Raw genomic sequence first — 15,602 nt, forward strand, 5'->3', positions numbered from 1 at the left:
GGAGGGAGGAAGGAAGGAAGAAGCATCAGCCATCTCATCGTGTGGGCGATTCTGTGTGTGTGTGCGCACGGTGAGTATGAGGAAGTGACATGGGAGATCTTAGTCCATGTGCCTCTTATGGTGGGAATGTCTCTCTGGGTCAAGTGTGATTCTAGCATTTAGAGATAACAGATGGCTTATACACCCCAGTCCCTATGTGCAAGCCACTCCTTCTGGTGTTTGGACACAGAAACCTCAAGTGGCTCCAGAGCTGGGAGACAAGCTGGCTGTGCTGGACATCTCGAGAGACCACTTCGACATGGTGCTTTTCTAGGGGGCTTACTGGGCCAGAGGCGTATGTCCTTTGTGCCACCCCCTGGCCCCACCTGGCCAAACTCTAGACGATGATGTGAACCAATTTCTGCTTCCCAGTTTGTGCTACTACTAATTCCTTTCCAACAGTGATGCCATTCCCACCTCTCTCTATACAGCCTATATCCTAAGCATCTTTCAAATACTCTGCCAAGCTCTCCTGCTTCCCAACTTCATCATCCAGTCACCCCTACCTAAAACATCTTGTGATTGATTGGGCCATTCCTTTGGTGACTTGTCATCTACCACCTTGAGATAAATCTTCACATTGTAGTTTGCAATATTTATTTTAAATGTTATTAATTTCGCTGGAAGCACACAGTCAATTCCTAATCAAGTACATGCCTTGAGAGCAGGTATCCTGCTGCGCCCAGACTGGTGAGTGTTCAGTAAGCTCAGAGGTACAGACCAGTGGTTAAGAGCGCAGGCTCTGGGTAAGAATCCTGACTGTTTCCTGCCAACCTTAGGCAAGCTGTTGTGACTAAAGGAAGAGAACACAAAACCCAATTCATTTCACATGTGACCCACTGTGCGTTTCAAGTGTAAACTTACAAATGCTGAAGGGAGGAAAAGGACCCCAAGCTCGTAGGAGCGGATCATCAGCTGGGTGCCATTCTTCTCCAGTGCTCCCCAGGCGGCCTTGGACAGATTCGCGCTGCAGAGGCAAGGACACAGAAAGGGCTGACTCAGGGAGGCATCTCAGTGTGGGTCAAACTTCCACAGCTGCAAGAGCACCGGTCAAAAAAATATATAGCTGCAATCACATTCATTCATTTTCTAGCAGAGCTGCTGCATTTTTGAAAAGAGAATTTAAATCCTGCTGTTCTCTAATCCTCAAGATTTATCTAATTGCTAATTTGGGATAGCTTCACCCTCATCTGCATTTTCCTGAGGGCAGCTATTAAAATAATTATCTTTCCTTAGATTTTATTTTTTTCTTTCTAAAGCCCCTTTTCTTTTCACGGTCCTGGAGTAGCCAGGATTTCTGGTTTTGCTGTATATAAAACCAGCATTTAAGAAAAAAGTTAATATTATCTTATGCAGTAGTATCTTAAGCTTCATATTTCCTTTTTCAGTTTTTTTGCCAGGTAGTGCTAATTTCTACTTTCAATGTGAAGAAAACACCTCTGAGAGCAATAGACTATTATTTGTATCTAGAAAGAAATGGTACATTCAGAATGATGTTTTATATGTTCAAAGAGTTGTAGCTAAAAAATCACGGTACAAGTCAGGCATAGTATTTTGAGGGAGTGAGCCACTGTATTTTGGGAGGCCGAGGTGGGCAGACCACTTAAACCCAGGATCAGCCTGGGAAAGATGGCAAAACCACATTTGTACAAAACATTAGCCAGGCATGGTGACGCGAACCTACAGTCCTAGCTACTTGGAAGGCTGAGGTGGGAGGATCGCTTCAGCCTGGGAGGTGGAGGTTGCAGCGAGTGGAGATCGCACCATCACACTCCAGCCTGGAAGACAGACAGTAAGACCTCGTCTCAAGAAAAAGAAAAAAAATCAAGCAATGTGTCAGAGATTAACATAAACCCACAATAAACATTTTTTTCAGTTAGGTTCACCCAAGTTCTATTTTATTTTTAAAACTTATAAACCTCAGCTATTCAGAAAACTCTTTACAGCCTGACTTTGTGGATGACTGGGACTTTTTCAAGATTCACTCACTGGTGCACCAAGTATGTTTTCTGAGTTATGTGCTGGAACTATTGTCTACTGGAATTGGAGAGTCAAACAAAAACAATGACCAAGTAAGATTAAAAGAGTAATGTTTGTTAAGGGTTCTATGGGAACAGAGAAAGAAGAATGTGGAAATCAGAGCTAAGGAAAAATCTTGAAGCGCTTAGGCTGACTTAAGAAAACAGAGCATTATTTACAAACTTTCCTGGCTTCCTAAATGAACCATATTGAGGACAGGAAACCTTTGCACAAGGACCACAATCATGAACATCACTGTCTGTGACGTCGTTGAGACATTAAGTGAAGAGGAAGCTGATGTTTATGATAAAGTGGTATTATGATTCTAGGAAAAAAACTTTTTTTAGAAGTCCAAGATGACATCTTGCTTTTAGGTCTTTGACCTGTTAGTAAAAACAGGTCATCTCCTTGGCAAAGAGAAAAGTCTAAAGGCAAAACCAACCAGTGGGTCTAAGGTGTTTCTCTCACTTTTTAGATGATCACTTTCTAGCCAACTCTTGACTATCAGTATCATGACAATACAGAGGTATCTTCTGGAAGGCTGTTCTCATTCTTTCCCGATGAGTTGTGTTTTCTTAGCATTCCAAGATTTGAGGGCTTATTCCAAAGTAAAGTTCAAAAGAGATCGCAAGGACAGCCTTTCAGATGGCTGCCTCCAATCCCTCCTTGTATTTGGCTTCTAACAGAAACTCTACCGTGAACACTGAGAGCCTGAAAGTCACTTGCAGGTTGTCTAGGTGATAAATCAACATTCCCTGACATATCTTTAATAACTTTTTACATTCTGGGTAATACTTTGAATCACTGGCACCTAGGGCAGCCAGGAACATGGGGATTTCCAAACTCTTGTGGGGTGGGGGGGCAGGGGGGTGAGGTGTGTGTGTGTGTGTGCACACGTGAGCGTCATGTACAGCAAAAGCACCGTGTCGTCATGTGCAGCAAAAGCACCATGTCGTCATGTACAGCAAAAGCACCATGTCTTTCATGAGGCACAGCGACACCACAGGACTCTCTTGCTCCCATAATTCCAAAGGAGTTCTAGCTTCTGTTCTCCACATGGAATCCATCGTCCACTGCCTGTCCTGGCATCTGTTGAGAACTCGTTTTCATCACTTTGTTCCCCCTGCCCTCGTTCTTCCATTGTTCTTTTGTCTACTGGACTGGGCAGCTTTCTCTCCCAAGTGCTATGGTTTATGTTGTTGTTGTTGGATACTGAGGGATGCTTCATCACTAAAGAGGGGTGGGGCATTTAATTTACTTTAGATCCTTAGGGTAGAACTCTGGAGGTCCCATGGTCTACCATTCCACCAGAAACACTACCCACCAAACGCTTAATAAAGTCATGATGAATAAGACAGTAGCTTCTGGGGGTGTATCAGTCAGGGTTCAATCACAGAAACATAACTAGGAAATTGTGTGTGTGTGTATATATATATATGTGTGTGTGTGTGTGTGTGTATTTCTTACAGGAATTTATTATCATGTAATTGTAGGAGCTGGTTAAAGTCTTTATAAGGCTGTTATCTTTGTCCTGATGCTGGAGCTAGAAGTCTACAGGGCAGGCAGAAGCCAGAGGAGGATAAGCATAAAGTGGAGAATAACTAGCTGGAGCCACAGGCATGGACTGAAGACTGTGAGGACTGAAAACCACGTGGTTTTTGTGCCTCTGGCACTGCAGGTGTGGATGTCTTGCAGAAGAGAGGACCTTCATCACAGAAAAAATACACACGTGGTGAGGGCCAGGAGTTAGAAAAGCTGAAGGAGGACGTGAGGGGATGTGAGGTCCAGCTTCTGCTGGACACAGTGACAACGCTGAGTTATAAAAATGGCTGCTGTCTCAGCTGGGCGCAGTGGCTCACGCCTGTAATCCCAGCACTTTGGGAGGCCGAGGCAGGAGATCATCTGAGGTTGAGAGTTCGAGACTAGCTTGACCAACATGGAGAAACCCTGTCTCCACTAAAAATACAAAATTAGCCAGGAGTGGTGGCGCATACCCGTAATCCCAGCTACTCAGGAGGCTGAGGCAGGAGAATTGCTTGAACCCTGGAGGAGGAGGTTGCTGTGGGGCAAGATCGCACCACTGCACTCTAGCCTGGGCAATAAAGGCGAAACTCCATCTCAAAAAAATAAAAAATAAAAAATAAAAAAGCTGCTGTATCACATTTGCTCTCCAAATATAAGAATCTCCCTTGGGGCCCACCTAATTGGAAACATACAAGAAAGGGAATTCTGGAAATTGTGGTTGAGGGTAGACAAGTTGACCATTACTAAGTGTTAGGGACTGAACGTTTTGTCCTTCAGAATTCATATGTTGAAATCCTAACCCCCAATGTGATGGTGTCAGGAGCAGAGGCTTTGGGTTAGTTACGTCATGAGGATGGGGTCCTCATGAATGAGACTGGTGCCCTTATAAAGGAGACCCCAGAGAGCTGCCTTGCCCGCTTTCTACCTTGTGAGGACACAGTGAAAGCTCAGCAGGCTGCAGCCCAGAAGAGGGCCCTCACTGGTACCTGGCCATGCTGGCACCCTGACATTGAACTTTCATTCTCTAGAACTATGAAATATATTTATAAGCTGCTCTGTATAGCAGTCTGAGCTGAATGAGGCACCAAGCCACCACAGCTAAGTTGACCAATGATCTGTTGCTCAATTAGGCAGTTTATCATCCCCTTGCCTACAAGGAGTGCAAATGGTGGTAGAATGCCCTGCCACGGGGCTTGTGAGGTGTGACTGTTTATTACAGGTTTGACCTCAGTCCCCAATATGAACATTTTGTCCCAAACATTACATTTTTAAGAGTAAACTTGATAAGGTATGACGAAAAAATTCCTACAGGAAATCTCAGGAGAGCACAGGAATGGCATGTGAGGCACATGGAGAAGGCAGGCAGGCACATGCTGAGAAGAGAGCCCTGGACCCTGAATCAGGAGCAGTTTGTGTCTCGGCTTCCTCACTCACTGTGACTCCTTAAGCCACTCCTCTCCTCCCTGGGCTTTAGGTTCCTGTCTCCAGAATGAGGGTTGTCAGCCTGTGAGACCAAAAATCCCTTTCCAGGCTAGAGTTTACAATGATGAGAGACACCCATGCTCACGTGAACTACAGTGTTCCCCTCCAGTGATGCAGTCTCACCCTAAGGTAAAATCTCTGAGTTTCACTGGAGGTTTACCACTGGGGAGTACTTGTTGCATGTTCATGATAACACATGGGGGAAACAACTGCCTAAGAAAGGAAGTGGGGAGCTATGAAGATGACCTCTGGGCCAAACCCTGCTCCACGCATTTTTCAAAACCTGAACTTTGGTAACGGGAACAGTTGCCATCACCAATGCCTGCTTAAACACCAATTAGAGTGGCTGATTAGATTCACTTTTAAGTTTTTTTAAAGAAGATGTACAAGTCCCCAAGGATGACTGCTGTTATGGGAACATATGTCCACTGATAAAATATTTCTTTTCATCATTAATTACTTAACAGTCTAGGCAGCAGCAGCAGCACAAAGAGTACAGAGACAATGTACAGACTGAGGCTTTGGCCACCACACTTCTAGAGGACCAGGGATGAGGGGACAAACATGTTCATGGACAGCTGCAATAAAACAGAATGTTAACAGTGGGTGCTGGAGAAGATGGAGACCAAGCAGCTGTGCTGATGTGGACGGGAAACCATGACTCCAGCCAATGCTGCTGTTGTCCCTTTCCTAAAACTCCACAGCAGTGTGTGTGCCACAAACATAGACATTGTAGGTTTCCTTCCATTTTGCATTCTCTGTAGGTTTTCTTGTATCACTCTTAGGTTCTGTTTTATGGATTGAAAAGACATTTCACAAGTGATATGTAAAGATATTCTCACTGTAAAAGATTCAAGTTGTATGCAGGTATACACAGGGACATAATCTTTAAGTTTGATAGATTCTGTCCAATTTCTGTCTCAAGCATCTATCCTATTTAGATTATTAGCAATAGTGTATAGAAGTATGCTTTTCTTAGACTCTTGAGAACACTAGGTGGATAGTATCTGTTAAAAGTTTTACAAGTCTAATAGGTAAAATATGTCTAATTTAAATTTGACTTCTCTGATTACTAACAATATTAAATACTGTATTAGTCTGTTCTCACGTAGCCAATAAAGACATACCCAAGACTGGGTAATTTATAAAGGAAAGAGGTTTAATGGACTCACAGTTCCAACATGGCTAGAGAGGCCTTGCAATCATGGCAGAAGGTAAGGAGGAACAAGTCACATCTGATAAGGATGGTAGCAGGCAAAGAGAGAAAATGAGAGCCAAGTAAAAGAGGTTTCCTCTTATAAAACCATCAGATCTCATGAGACTTATTCAGTACCATGAGAACAGTATGGGGGAAACTGCCCCCAAGATTTAATTATCTCCCACTGTGTCCCCCTCACAACATGTGATAATTGTGGGAGCTACAATTCAAAATGAGATTTGGGTGGGGACACAGCCAAACCATATCAAGTATTTTTAACTGTATCTACTTGTATTAGTCTGTTCTCACACTGCTAATAAAGAAATACCTGAGGCTGAATAATTTACAAAGGAAAGGAGGTTTAATGGACTCACAGTTGCACATGGTTGAGGAGGCCTCACAATCATAGCAGAAGGCAAAGGAGGAGCAAAGGCACATCTTACATGGTGGCAGGCAAGAGAGCGTGTGCAGGGGAACTGCCCTTTATAAAACCATCAGATCTCGTGAGACCTATTCACTATCACGAGAACTGCCTGGGAAAACTCACCCCTGTGATTCAATTACCTCCCACCAGGTCCCTCCCATGACACATGGGAATTATGGAAGCTACAGTTCAAGATGAGATTTGGGTGAGGACACAGAGCCAAACCATATCATTCCACCCTTTACCCCTCCCAAATCTCATGTTCTCACATTTCAAAACCAATCATGCCTTCCCAACAGCCTCCCAAAGTTTTAACTCATTTCAGCATTAATTCAAAAGTCCATAGTCCGAAGATTCATCTGAGACAAAGTACATCCCTTCTGCCTATGACCCTGTAAAACCAACAGCAAGTTAGTTACTTCCTAAATACAATGTGGGTACAGGCATTGGGTAAATACAGCCATTCTAAATGGGAGAAATTCGCCAAAACACAGGGGCTACAGGCCCCATGCAAGTCCAAAATCTGGCAGGGCAGTCAAATCTTAAAGCTCCAAAATGATCTCCTTTGATTCCATGTCTCATATCCAGGTCACGCTGATGCAAGAGGTAGGCTACCACGGCCTTGGACAGGCTCTGCCCCTGTAGCTTTGCAGGGCATAGCCCCCCTTCTTGGCTGCTTTCAGGGGCTGGCATTGAGTGTCTGCTGCTTTTCCAGGCCCACCGTGCAAGCTGTGGGCTCCTACCCCACATTTCCCTTCTGCACTGCCCTAGCAGAGGTTCTCCATGAGGGTTCCACCCCTGCAGCACACCTCTGAAGCAATGGCCTTGCAGGTACACAGAAGTTAAGAATTGAGGTTTGGGAACCTCTACCTACATTTCAGAGGATGTAGGGAAACGCCTGGATGTCCAGGCAGAAGTTTGCTGCAGGGATGGGGCCCTCATGGAGAACCTCTGCTATGGCAGTGTAGAAGGAAATTATGGGGTCGGAGGCCCCACAGAGTCCCCATTGGGGCACTGCCTACTGGAGCTGTGAGAAGAGTCACCATCCTTCAGATCGCAGAATTGTAGATCCACTGACAGCTTGCACCATGTGCCTGGAAAAGCCATAAACACTTAATGCCATATTTTCATGCCATGGAGTCCCCTATGCTCTAGTTCCCAAAAAGTTTCTCATCTCCCTCTAGGAATATGTTAGCCTAGACTTCATTGTCCATATCACTATCAGCATTTTGGTCAAAGTCATTCAACAAGTCTTTAGGAAGTTCCAAACTTTCCCACATCTTCCTGTCTTCCGAGCCCTCCAAGTCTCTAGGAAGTTGCCACTTTCTCACATTTTCCTGTCTTCTTCTGAGCCCTCCAAACTGTTCCAACCTCTGCCTGTTACCCAGTTCCAAAGTTGCTTCCACATTTTTGGGTATCCTTATAGCAGCACCCCATTCTACTGGTAGCAATTTACTATAACATCTGTTCTCTCACTGCTAATAAACGCATACCCAAGACTGGGTAATTTATAAATGAAAGGAGGTTTAATGGACTCACGGTTCCACATGGCTGGGGATGCTTCACAATCATGGCAGGAGGAGGAGGAGCAAAGGCATGCCTTACATGGTGGCAGGCAAGAGTGTGTGTGCAGAGAAACTGCCCTTTATAAAACCATCAGATCTCATGAGACATATTCACTATCATGAGAACAGCACAGGGAAACCCACCCCCATGATTGAATTACCTCCTACCAGATCCCCTCCATGACACGTGGGGATTATGGGTGCTACAATTCAAGATGAGATTTGGGTGGGGATACAGTCAGCCCATATCACTACTGAATGCTGATGTTTACTTCTGTGGAGTATTAATTTTTAAACTATGATACTGTGTTTTTCTCTTGATATGCAGTGCTCATTAGTTTCCTGCTGCTGCTCTAACAAAATGCCACAAATTTAATGACTTAAAACAAAGATTCATTATCTTACACGAAGTAAAGTAAAATTAAAGTGTTAGGAGTGTTGTGTTTCTTCTGGAGGCCCTCAGGAAGAATTCATTTCCTTGCCTTTTCTAGTTCTAGAGGCTGCCTGCATTCCCCTTGGAATGTCTGTGTTCCTTCATCTTCAAGGCCAATGAGGTCAGCTGAGTTCTTTTCTTTTTTTTTCTTTTTTTTTTTTTTTTGAGATGGAGTCTGGCTCTGTCGCCCAGGCTGGAGTGCAGTGGCCGGATCTCGGCTCACTGCAAGCTCCGCCTCCCGGGTTCATGCCATTCTCCTGCCTCAGCCTCCCGAGTAGGTGGGACTACAGGTGCCCGCCACCTCGCCCGGCTAGTTTTTTGTATTTTTTAGTAGAGACGGGGTTTCACCGTGTTAGCCAGGATGGTCTCGATCTCCTGACCTCGTGATCCGCCCATCTCGGCCTCCCAAAGTGCTGGGATTACAGGCTTGAGCCACCGCGCCCGGCCAAGCTGAGTTCTTTTCATGCAGTGCTTTCTCTCTCTCTCTCTCTCTCTCGACTTGTCCGTCTTCTACTAAGTATCTTTGTGATTATACTGGGTCCTCCCCCAATAACCACTCCATTTTAAGGTCAGTTGATTAGCAAACCTAATCCCACCTGCCACCTTAATTCCCCTTTGCCAGGTAATTTAACAGTCACAGCCCCTGAGGATTTACACAAAGACATCTTTGGGGGGCCATTATTCTGCCCACCACACAGTGCTTTTCATATATTACAATTATGTTGTAAATGTTTGCCCAGTTATAACTGTTTATGAAAACTTTTATAGTTCAGAAGGTCTTTTTTGCTTGCTTTCTTCCATTTTGGGGCGAGGAAGGAAGTTATCCAAGGTGCAGTTTTTTACTTTATAACATCTGAGTGGCCGGGCGCGGTGGCTCAAGCCTGTAATCCCAGCACTTTGGGAGGCCGAGACGGGCGGATCACGAGGTCAGGAGATCGAGACCATCCTGGCTAACACAGTGAAACCCCGTCTCTACTAAAAAATACAAAAAAAATACCGGGCGAGGTGGCGGGCGCCTGTAGTCCCAGCTATAGGGAGGCTGAGGCAGGAGAATGGCGTAAACCTGGGAGGCGGAGCTTGCAGTGAGCTGAGATCCGGCCACTGCACTCCAGCCTGGGCGACAGTGCGAGACTCCCTCTCAAAAAAAAAAAAAAAAAAAAAAAAAAATAACATCTGAGTGTGAGTTCTTATTTAGAAAAACCTTTCCTCCATCCCAAAGTGGTGGCTTTTGACAAAGTAAAGTTTTAAAATATTTTGAAGTCCAAACGTGTAAATCTTTTCTTGCAAGTGCATTTTATGTCTTATGTACTAAATCTTGCCTACTTCAAGGTTATAGGATATTCTTGTTCTAGGCTTTATAGCTTTAGCTTTCTCACTTGGGTATATCATACATCTGAAGTTAATTTTGTCTATGGCCTAAGATAGGCTAAGGTTTTTTTTTTCCTGCATTGATATCCAATTGCTTTAGCACTATTTATTGAAAAGAACATCCTTCGTCCACTGAATTACATTGATGCCTTTGTCAAAAATGTTTGATGATATATGTGTTTATTTCTGGACTCGGTTCTATTGATCAATTTATCTGTTCTTATGCTGATATCACAGTCTTACCCTGCTTTTATAGTGAATCTTGAAATCATGTTTAAACTCCTTGGGGTTTTTCAAATGCACAATCATATCTTCTGAAAATATAGTTTTACTTCTTCCTTAACAATCTTTATGTCTTTTATTTTTTTGCCTTATTGCACTGGCTATAACTTCCAGTACAATACTGCAGAGAACCCCACTTACCCTTCAATCTATTATGTGCTTTCAATAAGACTTTTCCCCAAACCACTATCCTGAAACCACTGAAAGTCACTGAAAACCTCCACACTGCCATATCCAATGGAAACTTCTTTAATCTCATCTTAATCTCTCCGTAGCATGAGAATTCTACCATCAGTGCCTCCTATCCCCTGGCATAATTGAAACATTAATGTAATATTTTTTCCTTGTTTTCTGCTACACTTTGTGGCTTCCTTTCTGCTTTCAACCTCTCTGGTCACTCCTTTTCTTCTACCTGATCTCTCAAATATTGAAATGCTAGGTATCTGCCCCTACCTTACATCAAGATATTAATATAGACATTGTTTCCAGGTTCTTGAAGAGACCGGCAGAAACAAAATCTCTCTGGAGGTACAGAGGTCTGTCCACTCAAGTCACAGATAATTTTTATAGTTAAAGCTTCAGTGAAGACACAAATTGTAAAATAAAAGTGAAAATAATCCAAATCCATCATAAGCAAGACAACAGAAAATATAATTAGACCTCCAGGAACTTCAGATGATTGGCCGATTAGATGACAAGTTAAAAATAAGTATACTTAAAATGATTTGAGCTGGGCATGGTGGCTCATGCCTGTAATCCCAGTGCTTTGGGAAGCCAAGACAGAAGGTTTGAGGCCAGAAGCTCGAGACCAGCCAGGGCAACAAAGCAAGATCCCATATCAAAATAAAATGCAAAAATTAGCCAGGCAGGGTGGTGTGCACCTGCAGTCCCAGTTACTTGCGAGACTGAGATGGGAGAATCACTTGAGCCCAGGAGCTATGATCACGTGCCACTGCACTCCAGTCTGGGTGACACAGCAAGACCCCACCTCAAAAAACAAAAACAAGCAAACAAAAGATTTCAAAGTAAACAACATACAAAAGAAATAATGAAACCAGCATAAAACAAATTTGCTAATAACGGCAGCTAATATGCAGCATCTATTAACTGCGAAACATTGTTTTAATACCTTCATATAATCTATTTATTTTCATTCTTAACTATTAGATACCTATTCTATTACTATCCTTATTTAACAGATAAGGAATGGAAGTCATTTGCGCCCAAGATTTCAACAGGTACTAGATGATAGAGTAAGAATTTGAACTCAGGCAGTGTGACTATGGTCTGAACTCTAAACCATGAAATATATGGTATCTAAGAAGGTCCAAAAGTAAAATAAAGTCACTAGAATTAAAAACTCTACTGTTGAATTAAATACCACGAGTCACAGCTGAAAACAAAACTAATGAAACAGAAGAAAGATCTAAAGAAATCAGGTAGACTGCAACTCAGAGGCAAAGAGGTAGAAAGTCAGAAACTGAAGATTGAATGAGAGGGTCCAACAAGCATCTAATAAGAGTTGCAAGAAGGAAGTAAGAGAAGGTGAGAGTCAATATGCTTAATGATAACAGCCAATAAATTTTACTGAACTGTTGAAAAATCAGCTCTTTAGAGTGAAGAAATACAACAAACTCTGCTGAGACTAAATAAAAACAAATCCATACCTACTTATCCATCATAGCTAAATTGAATAATACCAAAGGTAAAGAAAATCTTAAAAGCAGCCAAAGAGAAAAGACAGCTTTTCCACAAGGAGCAATAATTAGATGGCAACTTCTCAATACTAACAACTGAGCTCAAAAGTCAATGGAAAAAAATATTTAAGGAACTTGGAGGAAGACCAGGCATGGTGGTTCCCGCCTATAATCCCAGTATTTTGGGAGGCTGAGGCAGAACGACTACTTGAACTAAGGAGTGTGAGACCAGCAACATAGTGAGACTTCATCTCTAAAAAAGAAAAAAATTAGCCAGGTGTGGTGGTGCATGCCTGTAGTCCCAGCTACTTGGGAGGCTGAGGTGGAAGGATGACTTGAGCCCAGGAAGTGAAGGTTATAGTGAGCCAAGCCTAGGTGACAGAGCAAAACTCTGTCTTAAAAGGAAAAAAAAAAAATCTTAGTTGGCAGTTACTTTGTCCCAGGTTTGTTCCCCCCCCCCCCCAACAAGACAGGGTCTTGCTCTATTGTCTAGGTTGGAATGCAGTGGAGCGATCTCAGCTCACCGCCACCTCCGCTTCCTGGGTTCAAGCAATTTTTGTGCCTCAGCCACCTAAGTAGCTGGGATTACAGGTGTGAGCCACCATGCCCAGCTAATATATTTTTAGTAGAGACAGAGTTTCGCCATGTTGCCCAGACTGGTCTTGAACTCCTGGTCTCAAGTGATCCACTGACCTCAGCCTCCTAAAGTGCTGGGATTACAGGCGTGAGCCACCACGTCTGGCCAGATAATTTTAAATTCAGTTAAATTATCACTCAAAAATGAGGGTTAAAATAAAGAAAGTTTTAGATAAATCAGAGCTTATTGCCAGTAAGAAGGCATCAATGAAATAACTACAAAAGATATAGTTCAGGAATAAAACTGAATTTATTTGAAAGGACAGGGTTACCAGGAAGAAAAAGGAACAAAGAAATGAGTAAACTTGTGGGTAACTGTAAACAAGAAGTGACTGTAAAATAATAATGACAATGACTAATTTTGAAAGCCAAAAAAGGGTGGAATGAAAATATTGGTGAATAATAAAGAGGAAGAGGAGCTGGGCATGGTGGCTCACACCTGTAATCTCAGCACTTTGGGAGGCCAAGGCAGACAGAGAGTTTTGAGCTCAGAAATTCAAGACCAACCTAAGCAACACTGCAAAACCCCTTCTCTACAAAAAATACAAAAATTAGCCAGGCATAGGCCAGGCACGGTGCCTCATGCCTGTAATCCCAGCACTTTGGGAGGCTGAGGTGGGCGGATTACCTGAGGTCAGGAGTTGGAGACCAGCCTGGCCAACATGGTGAAACCCCGTCTCTACTAAAAACATAAAAAAATTAGCCAGGTTTGGTGGCAGGTGCCTGTAATCCCAGCTACTTGGGAGGCTGAGGCAGGAGAATTGCTTGAACCCGGGAGGCAGAGGTTGCAGTGAGCTGAGATCACGCCATTGCACTCCAGCCTGGGTGACAGAGCAAGACTCCGTCTCAAAAAAAAAATTAGCCAGGCATGGTGGCATACACCTGTAGTCCCAGCTACTTGGGAGGCTGAGAGGGGAGGATCACCTGAGCCTAGGAGGTCAAGGCTGCAGTGAGCAGTGATCATGCCATTGCACTGCAGCCCGGGTGACAGAGTGAAATCCTGTCTCAAAATTCTGCAGATGTTGAAGAATCTTGGGAGATTAACTACTAGGAGGATGCAACACATCAGCTGTGTTTCCAGGGTAGATATCAGGTCTTACAGATACAGTGTATTAACAAAGAAACACCAGCAGGAAAAGAAAAATGAAAGTGATTATGATGCATGTTTTCAAGCAGATAAGAGCAGAACACTAAAGGAGATTAGATACTTGCCTGTGGGGTTTTTCAAGTGTAAAGTCTGACAAACCACCAAATAGATTCGGACAAATCTACTTGCAACCTCACTTTGTTCCTCAGTCGTGGGCCTATCATGACCCTCCCCCCGCCAAGCAGTGTTTCACAGCCATGTTGGACTCTAAATGGAGGCTTTGGTGCCCGATGGCATAGTCTAGCCTACCTACTGACCTAGTCTTTAAAAGGATCCATCTATTCTTGATCCCACAGATGGAATTACAAGGACTTTAGAAGTCATCACATCAATAATCCAAAATGCCAAAAATTACTGCCAAGAAGGATAAAAAAATTGCTTTTCAAATTTCAGGTCAAAATTGGTATTTAGAATACTATACCAAATAATTTGAGTACATATTTAATAGTAACCCATGTGATAATCAAAAACTGCTTACTGTTTTATTTTCTAATGAAATGTTCCAATGTTTTAGTCTGCCTCCTATAATGGAAAGGCAATAAATACAAGGACTTGAAAAGAGCAACAGACTTGTAAGATTTGAGTTTGCTTTTGGCTAGCTGTGTTACCTTGTGGTTATGTACTTAGGTCACCAGTTTCTTCACTTACAATACAGACTTAACACCATCTGCTCATTGCACTGGGTTATAATGAGGAATGAATGAAATAATCTAGGTGCAAGTGCTTAGGAAATTTTAATGCACATCACAAAGGTAAGGTTTGGAAATGGTTAATGCTTTTAATAGAACTATGAAATGTTTGTTAGAATGGGCCCTGGGAGATGATCTATTATAATGATTTTTTAAAATTTTCTTTTTAAACCTGGAGAACCCTTTGTTCAAAGGAAACATTTTAAGCAAATAGGGGCAAGTATCTCTAGGTGAATTACCTGCACTCGTCTCTCTCTGCCCACTGTTGTGGTGGTTTCCAAAAGGGGTTTCCAGAGCCCACAGGGCTCCAAGGAACACAGTATAAAATCAACTGATTTAGCCCAACCCCTGGTTTTACAGATGCGGAAATGGGCCTAGAGAGCAGAAGCAAATGTCTTAAGAGTGTAGCTGCAGAGTGAATGGACTGTTCACATGGCCAGTAAGACTGAATAGTCCAATATATGGTCAGCATTTGGTCAAGGTCCTTGGAGACCTTGAAAAGCTCTCTGAAGATGATTCCTCTATAAAGTGTGTGAAGGCTGGTGCCTTACCTTGGTTTTCCTGAGTCCCACAGTGTACAGTGTCCTGGGAATTATTCTTGTCTTTTTGGAGCCTGAAATATTGGTGCTGCATAGCACAAGGAAGGTTCCCACTAAGACCTGAGATAGCTGGAGGAGCAGCCTCCTTGGGGCTGATGATCAGCTCCACAAAGCCTAACAGCATGTTTAACTCTCCCAGAGAGCTGTGCTCACAACCTTATAGGCAACCTGCTTCCTCCCTTCCTTCTCTTGGCCTGTCACCATCCTGCTGACTCTCCTGTAATAATGTTTCTGTGCCAATCCCAAAGCAGAGAGACGATAGGTCTACATCAATTAGAAGGCAAGTTCCATGAAAGCAGGGACCATACCTGTCTTGTCCATCATCTATAACTAAAACCTAGAACAGCACCAGGCACATAAACAAGAAATAGTCACACCAGACTACCTGGGTCTAAATCCTAGCTCTTCCTGCTTCCCAACTGGGTCACCTGGGGGCATGCTATTTAAGCTCTCTATGCTTTAGTTTTCATATCTCTAAAATGGGGATAGTAACAGCACCT

The 15,602-nt window shown here is 43.2% G+C and overlaps 1 protein-coding gene across 5 annotated transcripts in view; it reads right to left on the minus strand.

Annotated features, from left to right (window-relative positions):
- TDP1 (tyrosyl-DNA phosphodiesterase 1) overlaps nucleotides 1-15,602 on the minus strand; it is an 88,467-nt gene that overhangs the window by 23,155 nt on the left and 49,710 nt on the right. For all 5 annotated transcript variants that reach the window (XR_002523663.2, XM_003902148.4, XM_009212114.4 and 2 more), the window contains exon 14: nucleotides 904-1,006. Coding sequence is in view for 4 of the 5 variants with exons in the window: in XM_003902148.4 (XP_003902197.2) it covers nucleotides 904-1,006 (103 nt within the window). In the remaining variant the exon portion in view is untranslated. The remainder of the gene's footprint in view (nucleotides 1-903; nucleotides 1,007-15,602) is intronic.

Source organism: Papio anubis, chromosome 7 (assembly GCF_008728515.1).
Source record: "Papio anubis isolate 15944 chromosome 7, Panubis1.0, whole genome shotgun sequence".
In the NCBI taxonomy this organism is placed as follows: Eukaryota; Metazoa; Chordata; class Mammalia; order Primates; family Cercopithecidae; genus Papio; species Papio anubis.